We start from the raw sequence: 21,382 nt of genomic DNA on the forward strand, positions 1-21,382 counted from the left end.
TGAGGAATACACATCAGTAGGAAGTGAGCATATGGTATGCAAACTTCGTAGATCAATATATGGTCTTAAGCAGGCGTCAAGGAGTTGGAACCTCAGATTTGATAGCACAATCAAAGAGTTTGGTTTTGCTAATAATCCTGATGAACCATGCGTCTACAAGAAAGTTAGTGGGAGTGCAGTTACATTCCTAGTACTTTATGTTGATAATATCCTGCTCATTGGGAATGATGTAGGATTACTACAATCAACTAAAGTACGGTTAGCCAGTAAATTCTCCATGAAAGGCTTACTCTCCATGAAAGGCATAGGTGAAGCATCCTACGTATTGGGAATACAAATCTATAGAATAGATCAAAAAGGATGTTAGGACTAACCCAAGACACTTATATCGATACCATTCTGAAGCGATTCTCTATGGAAGAGTCCAAGAGAGGATACTTACCAATGTGTCATGGTATTACTCTATCTAAAGCTATGTGTAACAAAACTGATGAAGAGATAGAGATGATAACACGTATTCCATATGCGTCAGCTATTGGTAGTATCATGTATGGTATGATATCGACACGTCTTGATGTTGCTTACGCTCTGAGTGTTACAAGCAGATATCAGGCGAATCCTGGTCCAATGTATTGGAAAGCCGTGAAAGATATTCTTAAGTACTTGAGAAGGACTAAGAACTTGTTCATGGTCTATGGGGGGTGGAGAATTGAAAATGCAAGGCTACACTGATTCTAGCTTCTAATGTGACATAGATGATTCGAAATCGACCTCTGGTTTTGTATTCATGCTATATGGTGCGGCTGTCTCTTGGAAAGGTTACAAGCAAGACACCGTTGCGGATTCCATCACTAAAGCTGAATACATTGTTGCATCTGATGCAGCCAAAGAGGCAGTTTGGAAGAGGAATTTTGTCCATGAGTTGGGTGTTATTCCTAATGGAGTTGATCCAGTCCCGTCATACTGCGACAACAATGGTGCCATTGCGCAAGCAAAGGAACCAAGGTCTCATCAGCGATCCAAACATATACTGAGTAAGTTCCACATCATAAGGGAGATTGTGGGAAGAGAAGACATATCAGTCGAAAGAGTCCCCTCTGCAGATAATGTTGTTGATCCACTTTGTTGGAACATTTCATGTTTGCAATCTTGATTTTGATGTTAACAAAACTTGTTATTGTGTTTCTAACATATTTACTCAAGTGTGAAGTTGCAAATACAAAAAGCAAGCTGCAACTGAATTCTGCACAAACTGAATTTCTGGCAAGTTTCGGTGTTTTGATGATGTCTTTCAACTGGATGATCCAATGATAATCCGCCAATTGAACTGATTAGAAAAAGCAATTTGAAACAAGTCGCATTTCATGTCGGTTGGGCAAAATCGGAAGTTAGCATGGACTAACTGATCGCTCAATTACCGAACAGATCACACAAAAATAGCAATCAGTTGGGTTTGAGCAGCTGCGGTATTTTGGTCATATCTCTCAGCTTGGTTATCGAAATGAAGCGATCCAGTATGCGTTGGAAAGATAAGCCGATGATCTACAAATCATCTTCAGAAGTCAAAGTCTGAATCGAAGCTTAAGATGCTGATAAATGACGATGAAGTTACTGGTTCTGCACAAACTGAAATCAACTAGGCTGATTTCAGCACACCAGCTGAAACTGAACTGAACTAGTTGAACTGAACAAGACCAACTGAACCAGTTGAACTGAACTGAACCAGCAGCTGAACAACTGAACTGAACTTAACCAGCTGCTGATCAGTTGAGCTGAACGACCAGTTGAGTTGACCAGTCGGGAAAATGCCCAGCAAGTTGAATTTGACCGTTGCAATTTCAGAAATAGTATAGAAACTTTCCAAACGGTCATATTCTTGTGTCTAACGTATATATCATTGTTGGGGCTTATATACAACATCTTGAAGATCAAACAAGAGCTTTTGAAGTGGATTCAAAGCATGGGCAGTTAGCATGAAGAAATCAGCTAGTTGAGAGCACAAGCCCTTGTGTGAGGATACATTTGAGATGTACACTTTAAATGATAAATTCTTCACACACAATCACTCACACATATACAAGAGAGTTGAACTTCAAAGTTTAGTTGAGTGAGTCTTGCACAAAGACAAGAAACTTATGCATGTAGTCTTTGCATATGAGACATTAAACAATATGCTGATTGTGAGGTGCTACCTACAATCTTGAGGGCTAGGAGTTCAGTTTAGGCGGTGGATAAGTCCTAGCTGAATGGGTTTGTACAAAGAGTTGTACAAATCAAAGTCTTCTAGTGGATCCTTCCCAAGGGGAAGAAGGGGTGACGTAGTAGTGTTTGAAATCTCCGAACATCCATAAACAAATTCGTGTCTATTTATTTATTGCATTTACTTATCATTTCAATTGTTTTAAGAATGCATTGTTGAAGCATTTTATGTGTTCTTCAAATACAAAATATTGCATACCAAGTATTTGATAAAATGCTTCAACTAAAATATTTTTACTCATTCAACTTGCATATATTTTAAATGGTTTACAAAATATTTAATCGGTTTCTACGAAGGATTATTTCGAGTATTTTCCGCTTGGTTTGAACACCAAACTCGATTTAATTCATCGGTGTTCAATATTTCAAGAACCGAGCTATTGTAGCTCAACTATTACTCTCCTAACCGATCCCATCACACTTACACAGCCCTTGCCTAGGACCATTTTTTCAGAAGCATCGCGAAGCAATAAGATTAAAGTTAAGGGTAGTTGGCTCTATGGCAAGTGGGAGATTGTTAGAGTAGATTCCCTACAAGCCAACGGTTGGCTAGAGAATTTATTGACTCAAGTGAAATAAACAATCTTTATTTTAATATAATTTAACTTTTAATGGCTTCGTTCTACTTTATATGTATACTCATGCCATCAGCATAGATAAAGTCATTGATTATACTTTAATACAAATGAATCGTAATTCGATGTTGAAACTCATTTGTAAACACCGTGTTGGAACTTTTCAAGTTTGCAATCTTGATTTTGATGATAACAAAACTTGTTAATTGTGTTACTAATGATCTACCTTATTTGTGCAGCATCTAGGATCACTCACGAGATGTTTACATCGCAAAATTGAAGACCTAACTGATCTCACAAAATAAATCAGTCTAACTGGCTACGTCATTTGAGCAGTACAGCTGATTGACCAGTTGATAGGTGATTCAGCAGGAAAACTTTAGAAGCCTGGCCAGCCGAAGGAGTGTTCAACTGATGAAGAAACCCAGCTGATCAGTCGAACTGAACGAGTCTAAAATCAGTTCCACTGACGAGTCAACTGATTTCACTAGCCCAACTGAATGATCAGTTCAAACTGACCAGTTCAAAGCATCAGTTAGAATCTTTCAGTTATAGATGAAGATAAACTCTTTCAAGTGGATTCCAGCTGTGCGAGAAGGTACAAAGCCATTATCCAGTCAAAGGAAAATAATGGACGTTGCATCAGAGCATTAAAGACAAAACACTTCAGAAGGACAGTCAAAAAGACGAGTCACTTAGTCCAAGAAGTCGAGTCAAATGCAACAGATACAATAAATGAGTCTCACTGTACGATCAGCTTCTTCCGTCTATATAAAGAGAAGATCGGTAAAGACTCAACAGAGGAGGGAAGCACATATACAATACTAGAGAGAAACGGGCACGCTCAGTTGGATATCAGCTTTCAGAAGCACTTAAGCCCAGAGGGAATTCTTCATAGTCGTATCAGCTTAGTTTAGAAGCCACTTTCCTTAAGTGTGTGAGAACATTCTTGTTCAGTTCTCACACACAGAATTACTCTCAAAACCACCCAAAACAGTCTTGCACAAAGATGTTAAACTTCTGTATGTAGTCTTTCTCACATAGACATTAAAGAAGTGATGACTGGAAGTTGTTGTTTGCAGTCGTAGCTAGGAGTTCAGTTTAGGCAGTGGATAAGTCCTAGCTGAGTGGGCTTGTACAAGTAGTTGTATGAATCAAAATCTTCTAGTGGATCCTATCCGTGGAGGTAGAAGGGATGACGTAGGAGCAGTTGAAGTCTCCGAACATCCATGAACATATCTAGTGTATTTAACTGATTAACTATCGTTTTAAAATTGTTTTGATCAGTTAGAGTGTTTGTGTGTTCAGTTGTTACCATAACTGAAATACAAGAATGCAAAAACTAGTATGTGTTATTTCTGTTAGTCAGTGTACACAAGTTAAAATATTTTCTAACATTTCAACTTTGTTTACGAAGGATTACTTCGAGTTTCTTCCGCTTGGTTTAAAACCAAACTCGATTTAATTCATCGGTGTTAATATTCTTAGAACACGAGCTATTGAAGCTCATTGAAGATTGTTATGTGTGAAATTTCTTCGAAGGTGCTAGCACACACGTTCCATCAGTTGGTATCAGAGCGGGTTGTTCTAAGAAGAACATTTGAAGAAAACTGTGTTTTATAAAATATTACTCTAAAATAGTGTTAAAAGCTATTTGAAAATGTTTTATACAATTTTCAAAACTATTTGAAAATATTTATATGTCGTTCCTTGGTAAAGAGTTGAGAGGATTGTTCCTGCAATTTTCGTTATGGCCACTTCTCCAATTTCCTAACTTCGGAGCTTTTAATCAGCTTGCAGGGGACTGAGGAACATCTGCAAGATGAACAGCTGAATTGCTCACTGAACAAGAAATCAGTTGCAAACCTACAAACTCAGTTGTTCTCCACGTGAGCCTAGTCAGAGTCTGCTCGACCAGTTGGGTAAGCACAGAGAACAAGTTCAAAGCAGTTTTACTCATTTCTCTAGCAAATTCAAGCAGTCAAGACAACCAGCTGATGGTATATCAAGTTCTGTCACAGAAGCCAACTGATATCTAATGTTGTTTAAAATATTCTATTGTTGTAGCAGTTTTTCCTTTCCCAACTGATGTATGTACTCATATGTAACTATATGGAAGTTTATTCAAATAAAACATCATGATTATTCAGAAATGTCTCTTTGTGATTGAATAGATATTTTCAGTTATCTTGCCTATGATGCTTGAATGATTAAATGACTAATTAAATAATTCTCAAATACGGGCTTTTATTCAGTTCCTGAGGGGGAGCGTTCTTTTTAACCGACAATATGTATTAAAATCCAGTTACTCTCTTAGTCAACTGATAAATACGGTTTTAAATTCTCCCTTTCTTTCTACTCAGTTTTAAAGGAGGATTTTTCTTTTGTGTTCAAAATCTCTTTGATTCAGTTTTTAAGGGGGAGCTTTCGAAAATTTGAATGTACTAACTCTAAAACTGAATATATTGCGCTTAATTGCTGAAGTTTTGAAACCATCAAAAAGGGGGAGATTGTTGGAACTTTTCAAGTTCGCAATCTTGATTTTGATGATAACAAAACTTGTTAAATGTGTTACTAATGATCTACCTTAGTTGCGCAACATCTAGGATCACTCACGAGATGTTTACATCGCAAAACTGAAGACCCAACTGATCTCACAAAATGAATCAGTCTAACTGGCTACGCCATTTGAGCAATACAGCTGATTGACTAGTTGATAGGTGATTCAGCAGGAAAACCTCAGAAGCCTGGCCAGCCGAAGGAGTGTTCAAATGATGAAGAAACCCAGCTGATCAATCCAACTGAACAAGTGTGAAATCAGTTCAACTGACGAGTCAACTGATTTCACCAGCCCAACTGAAAGATCAGTTCAAACTGACCAGTTCGAAGCATCAGTTAGAATCTTTCAGTTATAGATGAAGATAAACTCTTTCATGTGGATTCCAGCTGTGCGAGAAGGTACAAAACCATTATCCAATCAAAGGACAATAATGGACGTTGCATCAGAGCATTGAAGACAAAACGCTTCAGAAGGACAGTCAAAAAGACGAGACACTAAGTCCAAGAAGTCGATCAAATGCAACGGATACAATAAATGAGTCTCACTATACGATCAACTTTTTCCGTCTATATAACCCTCGATTTATCAATGATTGCAGATTCGATCGGGATATATGAGAAGAAGGGACCGTACTGTACGTTAATCATAATCGACTGGTTCTTGCAAGCACTATCAGTGATACCTAGGGGATCATGGGCAGATGCTACTAGACGCTCTTACCATGATCTGATGGGTGCAATCAGAAATGAATTCTGACATTCTTGATCAAGGTGTTGATGAAAAGAATGAGGCTAACTAGGGTAAGCCCGAATAAGAATAAATATTATTCTGAATCACAAAGAGTTGTGGACCCACGCCTAGCTGTATCCCTGAACCATTAAGGGTTACACAAGCACTTGTTTACTTGTTCCCGGATAATAAATTCAATGAGTTGAATTTGTAAGAAATAAGTTTGATATGATCAATCGATAAGCTTATAAATAAAGTTTATAAAAGCTTATAGAAATTTTGAGAGCATGACTGTTAAGACAGTCAAAGGAGTACACCTGCCTTATTTAGACATTGGTGATCTCGAAAGTAAAGTGTGCATCATAATAACAAACAAGTTGAAATTATCACTTCGATGATATTTGATCGTCGATCAGGATTATGATGAGATTAATATAATGGGAGCATGGATCATGGGTTTGTAAGAGCATAAGCCCATCATGAAAATTTATTAAAGTTCAAATGGACTTTAACAATCAAATTATATTTTAATTGAGTTAAAATATAGCCCATTAAGTTTTTATAAAACATGGTATTGATTTATGTAATATGGAGATATTCATGATACCATAATTTAAAAACTTGCACACAAAACAAATAAAATTAATGCATATTCTTGAAAAGAAATATGCATAAAAATCGAGATTGTCTTTGATAAGGCATGAATTTAGAATTTTTAATTAACTTAATTAATTTAATTAATTAAGTAAATTAAGGATTAGAAATTAAGATAAGGATTTTGTTTCTTAATTTTCAAAAAGGCATACGAGAGTTTTAAAAAAGAAAAAGAGGTGTTGCTCTCATAATAATTATTCCTTGGGCAAGAAGAACAAGGTTTCGGCTCTTCCCAATTGAAAAGGGCTGCTCTCGATTTTTCTACTTAGTTGCAAGGAAAATTCGGTTTGTGTATTGAGTCGATTTTTTTGTGTGTTCTATCTCTTCGAAAAATATCTTCTAATTTTCTAGTGCAAGTTATAAGAGTAACAAATAAACTGGCCGTGGACCTGATTCGGAGATTTGAAGAAAGCTCGAAGGGATTTACAACAAGAGCTATATGCGCCAACACCGGAATAGTTGGAGCCGAGTGAATTAGTTCACTAAAGGTAAAAACTAAACATCCTATGTATGTTTATTTTATTAGAACCATACGAGTGTCCAAATACATCTTGAATGTCAAGATCTAATAAAATTTTAAAACTTTCGCTGCGTTTGGGCACGAGAAACCCAGGATCCAACACTTAGTTACTGAGCGACAGTATGCAACTGATCCAGTAATTGACAAGGTAGAGGATCTTCAGGTTCATTGTCCTAAAGATATGACTGTTGAATTTGTTGAGAAGAAGAACCATGCTTGAACATGCTCAGAAGACTCGAATGGCTAGAAGATGAATGAATCGTTAGTCTTCATTGGTTTTGATGTGATGGGAATTCATGGGAACAATCTCTAAGTGATGTTGAGGTTTCAGCTATTTGATCTTGATTGGGCCGCAGAACAACCGCTTATTCCATCAATTCTGGTCCATATTGGACCTGATCAGCTTATGCGGTGAACTAACATTTCCTTGCCACTCGTATTTTCAGGATAAATGATCTGAGCATGGTTGGACGAAACGGGAACGGAACGGTCGGAATGGGCGTTCCGGAACCGGAATGCAAGAAACCTTGACGAGGTTCCAGGGTGTGTAGGTTGATGGCTTGTATCGGCGTTTCATATACCGAAACGGGGATTTAACGGCGGAACGGAAATGGACACGCGGAACGGCACGTAACAAAAAGGATTTGTGTAGCTGCAACAAGAACAAAAATAGTATATTTCATATTTTATATGGTTGGAAATATTTTAAATATAATGACGATATAAATTGTGTTCAATAAATTGTTAATAAAATTTTAAAAAAAAATTAATTTCTTATTAACATCAAATAATCTATTTAAATGATATTTATTTTAATTTTCATATTTCTAAATATTTTCCAAAATTTTTAATTTTTATATATTTATAATATTTTTTAAAAATACCCGTTCCGCGACCATTCATTGTAACTAGAACGATAGCATCCGTTCCGATCTCTGCGACCGCGACAGCGAACCATGAATCTGAGTTTCGTTAATGGTTCGCCGAATGGAGTGGTTGGCATAGACTTGAGATTTAATTCTTCCTCCGCATAGACACATTCCTACTAAGTGGTTTGATCTTGGGGCATTTGAGAAGAAGGGTCTATCTTCGATTGATCAAACTGAAACTGTGATAAAGATCTGAAAAATTCATCCACAAAGATTAATGGAATCTTTGGGAGTTCTTGAGTCTAATTCAGTCTTGGCAGAAAAGATGGAAGAACTTGAGCAATGGTTAAAATAGAACAATTAGGTTGAGTTATACTTTCACCGACGTCTGGAGTTTGAGAGATAAGAAGTTGGCCACCGTTCTGTTTTACCTTAATCAACCCAAAAGCCAAAAGAAAGGAAATCCTTGTTGAGGAACCTAAGATTTTGAATGTTTAAGCCGCAATTAATCTTTCTTGCAGCACGTTGATCAAATCGCTAAAGAGAAAGGGTGAGTTTGAAAGTTGGATTGATTATCATAATGTTGTCTACTTTGACATTTCTTAAATTTTTGAATTAAAGATTCCATGTTGAAAACTGATGTAACCCGGGCGAAATGGTGAGTCGGGTAGGGGACTCTGCCGGGTGAATTATCAAAATGAAGGAAATATGAGTTGGATGCCTGGCTTGAATCTCGCAACTTCTCGGTCCAATTTATGAGACTCGTGAACAGAAGAATAACCACGTGAATGGGCGTCGGAGGGGTGGCCTGCGTGGCCACTCCGATGCTTAATTCAGTGAGGTACTTAAGCAATAAAACCAATGTAGCCAAGTGACGGCTGTGTGATTGGTGTGTAGTAAATGAGAGTATCAAATGTGTGAATTAATATCTGAATAGATAGTAAATGCAAATAAAGAACCTGGTATTTATAGTAGAGGATGCAATGATGACCTCGTTTCTCAAGTTTGAGCATTAATTATAATATGGTGGCTGATTATACCCTATTGTTCTGACATGTCAAATCGCGTACTTATCATATCCAGGATACTTGATTCATTGACCACTTCCATTAGTGTCAGAGGTAGGTCGGCTATTCACTCTATCTATCGGCGACATTAAATACTTCACTCATATCGAGGTGACCGAGCAGAATGCCTCTCAGGTTAATTATAGAAGAACTCGGGTATTTCATATCTCGGGGAAACTGTGTCCCGGATGGTACAATGGCTCGAGTCATTAGTCCATTCTGCCATGCTATTGGCCTGAGGGCGTCCCATCCTGGCCCGGGCACTAACCATGGATATGGTCCATGGCCCGGGAAGTCCCAGGGCACATGATGTGAATCTCAACAGGAATAAATAGCAAACACGATTAAAAATAAAGCGCACCCTCTATTCAATTACGATAATAAGATTCGTATGTTTTCCCGATCTTTTGAATCAAGTATTGTTGTGTTATTCACCTCTAAACTACGAAAGTCTAGCAACAAATAAACACGGAATAACAATCGAAAATTAGAACGAACCTTCGAAGAACGATGCCTACGACCCCGTGTAGGCACTGTCTTCGCCAAATACATAGGGCACGGACCCCGTGTACTGGTCCGTGTGCTGGTCCGTGTACTCTCGGCCGCTTAAAACAAATGCTTGAATGGTATTTCTTCGGCTCCCAAACGCACTCCCATGTCTTCCACACCTTCCTCGGAGTTTGGCCCACCATGATCGCATCATCCTCCCCTTCTTGAAAAGGATTTGTCATCAAATCTTTACTACCTACACAAAAATGAAGCAAGTTAGTAATAACAAAGATCATGTGACCAACATGCTTACCTCGAAATTCAATTCTGTAGGTGCTATCCCCCATGTGCGTCATTGACCTGTGGAACCTCCACTCCTTGGTTGCCCTCTCCACGTAATCATCAATTACTTCAAACATCAAATAACGAGTGACATAGAATGATAATGTTAATATCGCATTAAGTATCATGAAGATTAAATTCCTCCCCTTCTTAGACCTAGTTAACAACACAAAAATTTCAACACAAGTGCACACCCATAGTTTACTAGGAATAAGAATTGTCTCATGCAATGAATATGAAATGAAAAATTCACTCCCTTTAAACACATATCCACCATGAATGGAAGGATCGCCATATTCAATCATGCAACCCTCAAAACCTTCCCTAATCAAATATAAATCATGCAAATAGAACACTTTAAATGTACTATCCATGTATTCATTTAACTCACCACATGAATTTAATTCTAATGCACATAGGTCATTGCCATGACAAAGTGTCAATTGGACAATCTTTGAACACTCAAAATCAATAACATTCGAATCTAACTCACGCAATACACCTCCATTCTCATTTCTATGACACTTAGGCAACAATGTTAAATCACATTCATATCTTCTAAGCATCACATTTTCAAGTTGTTCCCATAATTCTTGAAAACAAAACAACAATAAATTAAGGTAAAGAAGAAAATCATACCTCATAGTTGTTGTAGTGGCAACTAACCTTACCTCGTCGTGATTGCACTTGCATCCTCGAGGCTCAAACTTTTGGGTTCCCCCTTCGACAAGACTCACTTGTCTCCTTGTCATGATAAATCCAAGATCCTGCAAATAAGAAATAGCAATGCTCGGGATTGAACCGGCGACTTCATCACAATATGGGTAAACCACTTTGTACAAAGGTACATGTAATGGTTTATGTAATAATAAACAACTCTCAACCTCACTCTTTTCACTCCTTTGGGCCTTCAAAATATTTTTCTTTTCTTTTTCTTTGGCCTCTTTTTCTCTCTCTTTTTTCTTTTCGATGGTCATCTCACTCTTTTGTTCACTCTTTCTTTCGACCATATATTTTTCTTTTTCTTTTTCTAAGGTCATCTCACTCTTTTGGACACTCTTTTTTTCGGCCTCATCTCTTTTTTACTTTTTCAATTGATCTTCAAGTATTTGTTTTGGTGACAAAGGTAGTAATACAATTGGTTCTTTGTTTAGGACAAATGAGTACCTATTTTTGAAACCATCATGTGTTACCTTCCTATCGAATTGCCAAGGTCTACCCAACAAGATATGACAAGCATGCATAGGCACCACGTCACACAAAACCTCATCCACATACTTCCCAATAGAAAAGGACACTAGAACTTGCCTATTTACTTTCACCTCCGCACAATCATTCAACCATTGAAGTCTATATGGTTGAGGGTGCTTTAGAGTAGGCAAACTCAACTTCTCCACCATCTCACAACTAGCTACGTTGGTGCAACTTCCCCCATCTATAATAACGTTGCAAACCCTTTCGTTCACAAAGCACCTAGTATGGAACAAGTTCCCCCTTTGATTGGTCTCCTCCTCCTTGACCTGGCCAATCATGATACGCCTAGTCACCAATGACTCTCCTACAACCGCCTCATATCCCTCATCGGGATCCTCCAATGCAGGCATATCATCATCACTACCCTCGCTTTGGGACTCATACTCATCATAAGCATTCAAAACCATCACCCTCTTATTAGGACATTCACTAGCAATATGACCCAACCCTTGACATCTAAAGCATTTAGTATCCCTAGAACGATTAGAAGGAGTTTCAGATTTACCTTGGACTCCTTGTTTAGGTGTTTCGTGCTTGGCCTCCATCTTGGGTTTGGTCACCTCTTTACTTTCATCAAGTTTTGCCCCGTTTGGTCGCCAAGAAGTTGACGAGCTCCCACTTTGATTGGCGCGGCCAACTCCACGCCTTTTGAGTTGTTGCTCCACCTTTATGGCCATTTGCACCATCTCGTCTAAATCTATGTAGTGCCGAAGCTCCACTTGATCTTGGATCTCCCTGTTCAAACCACAAAGGAAACGAGCCATAGTTGCTTCATTATCTTCCTCAACATTGGTCCTAATCATGACTACTTCCATCTCCTTATAGTAGTCCTCAACACTCTTCAACCATTGCCTCAAAGTTTGTAACCTCTTAAACATCTCCCTATAATAGTAGTTAGGCACAAACCTCTTCCTCATTACCCTCTTCATCTCATCCCAAGACTCAATGGGTCTCTCATTATACTTCCTTTTAGTGGTCACTAATTGATCCCACCAAATGAGAGCATAGTCTAAGAATTCAACCACCGCCAACCTCACCTTCTTTTGTTCGGAGTAGTGGTGACATTCAAATACGAACTCTACCCTCTTTTCCCACTCTAGGTATGCCTCCGGGTCAGATTTCCCATGGAACGATGGAATTTTCATCTTAATGCTACCCATGTGACCATCTTCCCTAGTCTCCTCATACCTACCCCGCATGGCTTCTCTTCTTCCTCTCCCAAATCCTCTATCTCCTCCATTCCTACCACAATTCTCATTTTGACTCTCATCGCCTCCTCCCAAATCATACTCCTCATCATCTCTACCCAAATCCTTAGGCTTAGGTTTACCCCCACTAACACTAACCTCAAGTTTACCCAACCTCTCATGCAACGACTCCATTTGGGTCGTCATCACCCTACTAAAATCCCCAAACAACGCATCTAGTTGGGCCTTGGACAACCCCGAATTCGAACTATCTCCTACCTCCCTCTCCATTTAATGTCAATTTGTACCTGCAAGAAAAGGTTAGTAGAAATAAAATAATCCTCACCCAAATGCTCACGGTCACTCCAAAGAAATTCACTCGTCTTTTCTCACAATTTTGTTTGCTCACAACAAATACTCACCGTTCACTCCAAAGAAAAGTCATTTGCACTCAAGTGTATCACTCAAATTTTGAGAGCTCTCTTGGAAGTGCTCAAGCTTTGTATTCTGGGTATATCAAACAATCAAGGTTCAAACTTGTGAACAAATGCGACCGACTCACTTGGACTGTGTAGGCAAGAAATTCGAATATAGAGAATATTTTTTTTTTGACTGTGAGAGACAATTGAATATGACTCTCTAAAGGGAATAGAACAATATATCAAAAAGAAATAATGGTGAATTTTCGGAATTTTTGTACTCTTTTTTTTTTTTAATACTACTCGAACATCCCAAAAAAAAAACACCAACAAATTTCGAGAATCACAGATTCACGAATTTTTTTTTTTTTACGAAGACGATAGAACAACAGATCTGAAAGCGGAATTAAAGAATATCACAGATCTGAAATTTAATAACAAGATACTTACTTGAATTCAATAAACCTAAAGCTCTGATACCAAATGATGTGAATCTCAACACGAATAAATAGCAAACACGATTAAAAATAAAGCGCACCCTCTATTCAATTACGATAATAAGATTCGTATGTTTTCCCGATCTTTTGAATCAAGTATTGTTGTGTTATTCACCTCTAAACTACGAAAGTCTAGCAACAAATAAACACGGAATAGCAATCGAAAATTAGAACGAACCTTCGAAGAACGATGCCTACGACAATCCGCACAAGAACGATCGACAAACGCCACAAAGTTATAAACTTTGATAAGTTTGATTTGATTTAACAAAGCGAAAGCCTTGAAAAGTTGAGAGAAAATTCTCACAAGTTTGATAAACTCAAAATAATATGTGTATTGTGTGTTAAAATTTCGTCCAAGATGTTTACATATCAAAAAGGATTACTAGAATCTAGTTTCCTAACAAAGTAAAACTCTAAAGAAGGAAATAAAATCGCGCAGAAAACACTAGACACGGACCCCGTGCCGACCTCAGTGTCCGGGTCCGTGTACATACTGTAAATAATCTTCAATCGGAAACAAGGGACACGAACCCCGTGCTTACCTCCGTGTACGGGTCCGTGTAGGCACTATCTTCGCCAAATACATAGGGCACGGACCCCGTGTACAGGTCCGTGTGCTGGTCCGTGTACTCTCGGCCGCTTAAAACAAATGCTTGAATGGTATTTCTTCGGCTCCCAAACGCACTCCCATGTCTTCCACACCTTTCCTGGAGTTTGGCCCACCATGATCGCATCAGCACATCCCTGACCCGGGACGTTCCGAGGTATCATTACTCCCTCCTTAATTATTCGGGCTAGAGACATACTCGCTGTCCCGATGAGTCTTGTGTGCCCGGTCAGGAAAATCGCCTTGCCACTTGTTCTTCTCCGGGATAGCTGTAGCATATTGACACGTGGGTATTGCTGACGTAAGCCATAGGATTTTTCAGAGACTCTTCTTTTCCCAATGAATCATTATGACACCTTGATTCCTGGACCTGTCTTTTCAAATACCTTTGTGTCTTTTCAAATATCTTTACGCAATTTCCTATGTAAATATGAGCCGTTTGATTCATTGTGGATCAATGGTGTGGATTGGTTTCCCTCTCCTATATATAGTAACCCACCCTCTATTCAAAGACATCAACAAACTTATTATTCAAGGAATATAATGGCAGGTGCAAGCGGTTCGAAGTCTCCAGATATGTATGCGTCCTTCAAGAAGTCTGCCTTGGAAACTCGAAAGGCTGCTATAGAAGATGAAGTTTTCCACAAAATTATCCACTACTGGGAAAAGCTTCAGAGATTGAAGTTTCTTTACGAGACCGAGGAAGCTAATTCTTCGAGACTGGTGGTAAAGATGATGGAGTACCGGGAACGCCTGCACGTTTCCGAGACAGTGGATCTCTTCGAGGATGATTATGTTTATGAGTTGATGCTCTACAAAGAAAGGAAGATTCTGACGGACATGGCCGACTCTGATAGCTTCCTCAAGACATCCACTGGAAGAATAAAGGGCTGGATGACCCTGTGGATGACTTTTGTAGAGGAGGAATATTATGATGTAGTCCGCAAGAATTTCATCAAATAAAAGCTATTTTTGTTTTACATCTCTGTTATTTCCCTGGCATCTTTAATTATCATCAGTTGATATACATAGGATGTTTAGAATAACCGACAATACTGAGTGACCTTAATCGAATATGAATAATGGATAATCGACAAACCGACCTGCCGGGTCCTCACATATCTCGGTTCTAGAATGCCGGAACCTCATATTCCCAGGCTTTAAGATAAACTGCCAGGCTCTCTCACCGCCCGGGGTAAAAATATAGCGCCCAGGCCTTATTTTTCCCTTGCTAAGATGTTTTGTCGGTTAGTGTTCTCGGGTAGTTTACGGAGTGCCATCATGACGTATGCTTTAGCATTTATATCGCCGAAAATTGTTTCATATTCCGAGGACCTGATAATGATAACACATCGATATTCGTGCACGTCCTTCCGTCTACTCGACTCCATTTCCAAGGCTCATCCTGATCGTTCATATATTCATTCAACGGTTGAGATTGATTCTTCTTCTGAATGAATGGGAAGGCGTTTCGACTGCCTTGAGCCTCTACCCACTTCTCCATTATTAAATGGCCACTTGTCTATAAATAAGACGATGGGAATGAAATGTGAGTGTTAGTTTAATATGTCAAGCTCAAGTGATTCCAGCGCTTGTAGCAGCACAGTCTCTTCCATTGGTGCTCACAGTCAGATACCGGTTGTACTACGTCCTTACGTGGAGAATTTGAAAAGGACTGTTGAAGAATATATCGGGGTAAAGGTTATGTCTACTGGTACAAGATCCAGGATATTAATAACGCGCACCAAAATGGCTTGGCTCTTACTCGTGCACAGAGAGTAGTGGCAAGGAAATATAGGCGGGAGCTTGAAGTAGCTCGAACTGCAGATCTAGCCACCGACCAAACTCTGCTGCATGCAATGCTATGGAAGGAATGGCATCATCTGTACAAGATCTCAACCGCTGAGTCCTTCACTAATCTTCACCTTTAGGAATTGACTGATTGGATAACTGAATGGCAAGATTATGTAACTTCTAGAATAGCTGTAATACGACATCGACCATTTCCTTAATAAAAAATTTCTTAATTATCGTATCTTATGTTCCTTTATGTCTTCTGCAAACAAATCGGTATAAATTAAGGACGGATAAGCGATAAAAGATAATATCTCGGGCTTAAAATTAAATGCCAGGTCCTCATACCACCCGGGGCCTCGTGTCTCTCAGGCTTAGAAGATAATGCCGGGGCCTCATGTCTCCCGGGCATAGAAGATAATGTCGGGGCCTCTTGTCTCCCGGGCTTACAAGATTTTGTAGTTTGGTTTCCCCGGGTAATTAATGCGATGTCAGAACAGCGCATCCCTTTCTGACAAGCTGTCAGGAACTGTTCATATTCCGAGCAGATGAATGATTACAACTCCTCGATTTGTGCACGCGTCTTTTCAAATATCCTGCCTAATTATGCCGCTCAATTTCTGAGGCTGATCTGGTCCGTTCGATTTTCTTTAGATCAACGGTTTAGATCACCTTCTTCCCTTATATATAGTAGATGACCGGTTTTCCAAGAACCATTTGCAAATTCAAATTATAGCGAAGCTCTGCCAAATTCCTCTCTCGAGCTTTTCCACCGCGCAGATCTTATTCCGACGATCTTTTCGTTCGTCGACTACCGGTCATCATCTTCGTTTATTCCTAGTAAGTCTTTTCTCCCTTCTTTACTTAGCCATGTCAAACTCTACCTCCTCTACTTCTGGCCAAAATGCCAAGGGTCGATCAGAAGATAATTCCCTGACTCCTTCCGATCAATCTGCCCACATCCCCGTAGATATTTCCATCTCCCGCTCCTGACCCCTCCAAAAACCCAAAACTTCTTCTTCCCGGCCTGCAAGGGTTTCCGTCAAGGGGAAGGATAAAGCAGCAGGACCCCCGTGGTTTTCTACTGTGACCTCTACACTTCGTCCAGGGAGCATAGAGGAAATTAGGTCTCTAGGCTCCATCCCACCCACCTATAAAATTCAAATTCCCGGGCCAAACGACCACCCCGACACCCCTCCTCCTGGTTTTCATACCTTCTTCCTAGAACAACTTAGGAGCGGGCTTCGTTTCTCGATTCACTATTTCTTTGAAAGTTTTGTTCGGTTATTCAATCTTCCCATCAATCACCCCCACCCTTATGCTTTTAGGATAATGGCAGCCACTTTTGTTTTGTTCCGCATGAAGTCCCTTCTGATCAACTCCTCTATTTTTCATTATTTTTATTCTTGCCGATTTAATGACGAGGTCTTTTATTTCATGGCCCGGATGCATTACCGGTTTTTAACCGACATCCCTTCTTCCCTGAAGGGGTGGAAGACAAAATTTTTCTTTCTTCAATTCCCGACTCTTCCGACCTGTGCCCTGGGCTTTCTGTCTTCTATGCCCACGCAGCCCGAGCTTCCCCGAGACGTCAAGTTTCTCCCTCCTTTTACCCACGCCTGGGATGCTTTGGAGAAGCAATCCTACATGTCCTCGGTACTGATCGGGGGGTGCAATCTGGTTCATTATGGGATCGGGTCCCGGCCTAAGGACCCATGGGTTCGGATTATTGATGAATTTGATCAACCTGGGTCGCAGACTGGTAAATTACTTTCCTTGGTCTACTCATCTCTTGTATGCTTTTAAATCTAATGTCAATTTTCGATGCATCCGAAGAAGATATGATCAGGGCAAGATGTCAGGAGGCTGCTGCTAAGAGAAAATCTGAGCAGAAAAAGATCCGGGATGAGAAGAGGGCCCGGAAATTCAAGAGGAGGAAGAACGCCAAGCCCAGGCGGCATCTGAGGCCCGGGAAATCCAAGACTGCAGAGTTGAGGTGGAAGGTGAGGCCTAGGAGGAAACCACTCTTCCCCGGGAAGAGTCCACCGTCCATGCTACTGAAGAAAATCTGGCTCCTCTAAATCGACGAAAGAGGAAAGCCACCCAGGGCCGATTGCGGAAGCGGTGGTGGTAGAGGATGAGATGGAGAAGATTGCCCGGTCTCCTCCTATGACTGGTTCTTCTGCCGGTCTCTCCGGGGGAAGGCCCTGGGTCGTCCCTATATCTTTGGGGAGGATATTTGCTCGGACCTTGTCAAAATCATCCGAGGCCTTATGCGCCCTGACGAGGTGGTACACCTTCAGGGAATGCATCCCAATATGTTGCTTTGCGAAGGAGTATCCCGGACCTACACCGTAAGTCCATAAAATTGCATTCGTTTATACTACCTTCTCTGACCTTTTTATGTTTTCAAGGCTTGCAGATGATCATACATTCCTACGAGCGAGTGGCTCAAGTGGCCAAGGGGGCAAATGTTCAGGCTACCTTGGCTCGGGAGATGCATGCTAAACTCCAAGAGAAGGTGGGTCGTTTGAATGAGCTTCATGAGCATGTCTTGGCTCGGGAGAAGGCCTGCTGGCAACAGCAAATGGACTTGGCTCAAGCGGAGCTTGCTAAGGCCCAGGCGGAGGCGAAAGCAGCAAGGGCGGAGGAAGTCCGGGCTGAGGATTTTCAGACCGCTTTGAACCTCCTGAAGACTGCCCAGGAGGAACAAATGATCAATTTTATGAAGTCCCCAGAGTTCAAGAAGATGTTGGCTGATAAATCCTTCCCCTATTTTGAACAAGGCTTCAACAAGTGTGTGGAGCAATTCGAGAAGGCAGGCTTAGTTCCAGCTGACCAGGAAGACTTTCCTGATCTAGAGAGGGCAGCCGTCTCTCTCCCAGATGAGGAGGAGAAGCAGAGCAAAGAGCAAGGTCCCCGAGTAGATTAGGATTCTCTCTCTTCTCTTTTTTTTTTTTGTTATTCCCGGGTTTCCGGGCATCTTGTAAATGTCTTCTTTTCTTTAAATGAGATCTTGCTTCCAATATTTCTAGAATTTGTAAATTATTTTGAACTCCATAGTAACTCTGAATTGAATTTTATCAATCACCAACCAATATATTTTTTCAAAGCAAAAACCTGAGGGCTCGATACGAAATTAATATTGATGGGCCCTGGGACTTAGCAGATAACCAGGATGCGGTTTCCTCGGCCAGGGTACGGGTCCCTGGACTTAGCAGTTAACCAGGCTGCGGGTCCCTGGGCCAGGGTATGGGTCCCTGTACTTAGCAGATAACCAGGATGCGGGTTCCTAGGCCAGGGTACGGGTCCCTGGGCATAGCAGATAACCACTGTGCGGGTCCCTGGGCCAGGTACGGGTCCCTGGCCTTAGCAGATAACCAGGGTGCGGGTCCCTGGGCCAGGGTATGGGTCACTGGGCTTAGCAGATAACCAGGGTGCGGGTCTCTGGGCCAGGGTACGGACGGGTCCATGGATTTAGCAGATAACCAGGGTGCGGGTCCCTGGGCCAAGGTACGGATCTCTGGACTTAGCAGATAACCAGGATGCGGGTCCCTGGGCCAGGGTACGTGTACCTGGACTTAGTAGACATTTTCCTGAATTATTTCTTTATTTGAGGAAGAAGCAATAAATACACGTGCTTTTAAACATAATATTTCTTTAAATGAAAAACATTCCACGGCCTCTTGAGAGTATGTCCCTGAGAATCTTCGAGGTAATAATCTGTACCTGAGCTAACTCTTCGAATTATTTTGAAGGGTCCTTCCCACCGGGCTTCTAATTTCCCTACATCACCCACCGATTTCACCTTTTTCATGACCAAGTCCCCTATCTGAAAGTTTCGTGCCCGAACATGCTTATTATAAGATTTCATTATCCGGCTATGATAAGCTTCCATTCGGATGGCTGCTCTGTCTCTCTTTTCTTCAACTAGATCAAGTTCAATGGCCCGGTATTGATCATTCTTGCTCGAGTAAGATTCTACCCGAGTAGAAGATTGCCCAATCTCCACCGGCAGGACTGCTTTGAACCATAGACAAGGCTGTAGGGTGTTTCCCCAGTCGATGATCGAGGCGTATTTCGATATGCCCATAAGATACTCGGTAATTCTTCTACCCAATTTTTTCCTTTTCCATGGAGCCGGGCTTTCAATGCTTGCACAATGATCCTGTTGGTCACTTCCGTCTGGCAATTAGCTTGAGGGTAAGCTACTGAGGTGAAAGATTGAATAATCTTCATTTCTTGACACCAGGAGGTGATCCTCTTCCCTTGGAATTGTCTTCCATTATCTGAAATTAATTTCCATGCCATATCTGCAAACAATATTATTCCACAGAAATTTCATGACCTCATCCTCAGTAATCTTGGCTAATGGTTCGGCCTCTACCCACTTTGAAAAATAATCCACAGCCACCAGGAGGATTTTTTTTGGGCTCGGGCTATGGGGAGGGGACCCACAATATCTAAACCCATTGGTCAAAAGGGCATAATGCAGAGATCGGTTGCATATTCGTGGTTGGGCGATGGGGAAAATTAGAATGATGTTGACAACCCTAACATTTTTGGACGAATCGGACAGAATCCTGGCTCATTCGAGGCCACCAGAACCCGACCAAAATAGCTTTCCGAGATAGAGTTGTTCCACCGAGGTGTTCCCCACAGCATCCCTCGTGTATTTCCCGGAGGACGTACTCTATCTCATCTTCTGATAAGCACTTGAGTAAGGGGCCCTGAAAGGATTGCCTATACAAAATATTATTCAAAAGGACGAACCTGGGCACTTGCTTTTGATTTTTGTAGCCTGGGCTCGATCTTTTGGGAGCTTTTCATGTACTATGTATTCCACGATAGGAGTCATCCATGAGCTTTTCTGGACCGGGGGTATTTCTGCTTCAATAGAGAGCACCAGCTGGGTAAAACAGAGAACCTCCTGGGTATTTATCTCTGTCATGGAAGCAGCCAATTTGGCTAAAGTATCGGCCTCTGCATTTTCTTCTCGGGGAATTTGTTCAATACTCCAATCTGTCAGAGACGATGCTCGAGCAGTGATGAGCCTTAAATATTTGAGCATCTTTTCGTTCTTGACCTCGTACGTCCCTTTGATCTGCTGGGTAACCAACTGGGAGTCAGAATAAACAATGACTCGTGAAGCACCAACTTCCCGGGCAGCCTGTAACCCTGCCAAAACAGCTTCGTATTCTGCTTCGTTATTTGTTACCCTAGAGTCAATCCTCAACGCCAGTTTGATTTTCTCTTCTGATGGGGCGATCAAGACAACCCCCACTCCACACCCTGACAGGTTTGATGCGACATCAACAAACACCCTCCATACCTCTTCTTCAGCTGGTTGAACCATTTCTGTTAAGAAATCCGTTAATGCCTGAGCTTTTATTGCAGCTCGGGGTTTGTATTCAATATCATACTCCCCGAGCTCCACAGTCCATTTGACCATTCTCCCGGAGACTTCGGCGTGAGTCATGATTCTTCCAAGGGGAGAATTGGTGAGGACCACAATGGGGTGCGAGAGGAAATATGGCTTCACCTTTCGATCAGTCAT

The 21,382-nt window shown here is 40.9% G+C and overlaps 1 protein-coding gene across 1 annotated transcript; it reads right to left on the bottom strand.

The window, feature by feature from the left end:
• Nucleotides 1-19,468: 19,468 nt before the first annotated feature.
• On the bottom strand, nucleotides 19,469-21,382 carry LOC140830164 (uncharacterized). The gene is made up of 2 exons (XM_073193450.1): nucleotides 20,599-21,382; nucleotides 19,469-20,010 (listed from the first exon to the last, which is right to left on the bottom strand). Exons 1-2 carry the CDS (start codon nucleotides 21,380-21,382, stop codon nucleotides 19,469-19,471), a joined length of 1,326 nt encoding a protein of 441 aa, XP_073049551.1.

Source organism: Primulina eburnea, chromosome 4 (genome assembly GCF_022965805.1).
Source record: "Primulina eburnea isolate SZY01 chromosome 4, ASM2296580v1, whole genome shotgun sequence".
NCBI lineage: Eukaryota > Viridiplantae > Streptophyta > Magnoliopsida > Lamiales > Gesneriaceae > Primulina > Primulina eburnea.

Excerpts from the sequence above, each read along its gene's own strand:
- LOC140830164 (XM_073193450.1), bottom strand. The coding sequence starts at position 21,382 with ATGACTGATCGAAAGGTGAAGCCATATTTCCTCTCGCACCCCATTGTG. Across the intron at positions 20,011-20,598 it reads AATCAAAAGCAAGTGCCCAG|ACGGAAGTGACCAACAGGAT; the intron begins GTTCGTCCTTTT and ends GCTAATTGCCAG.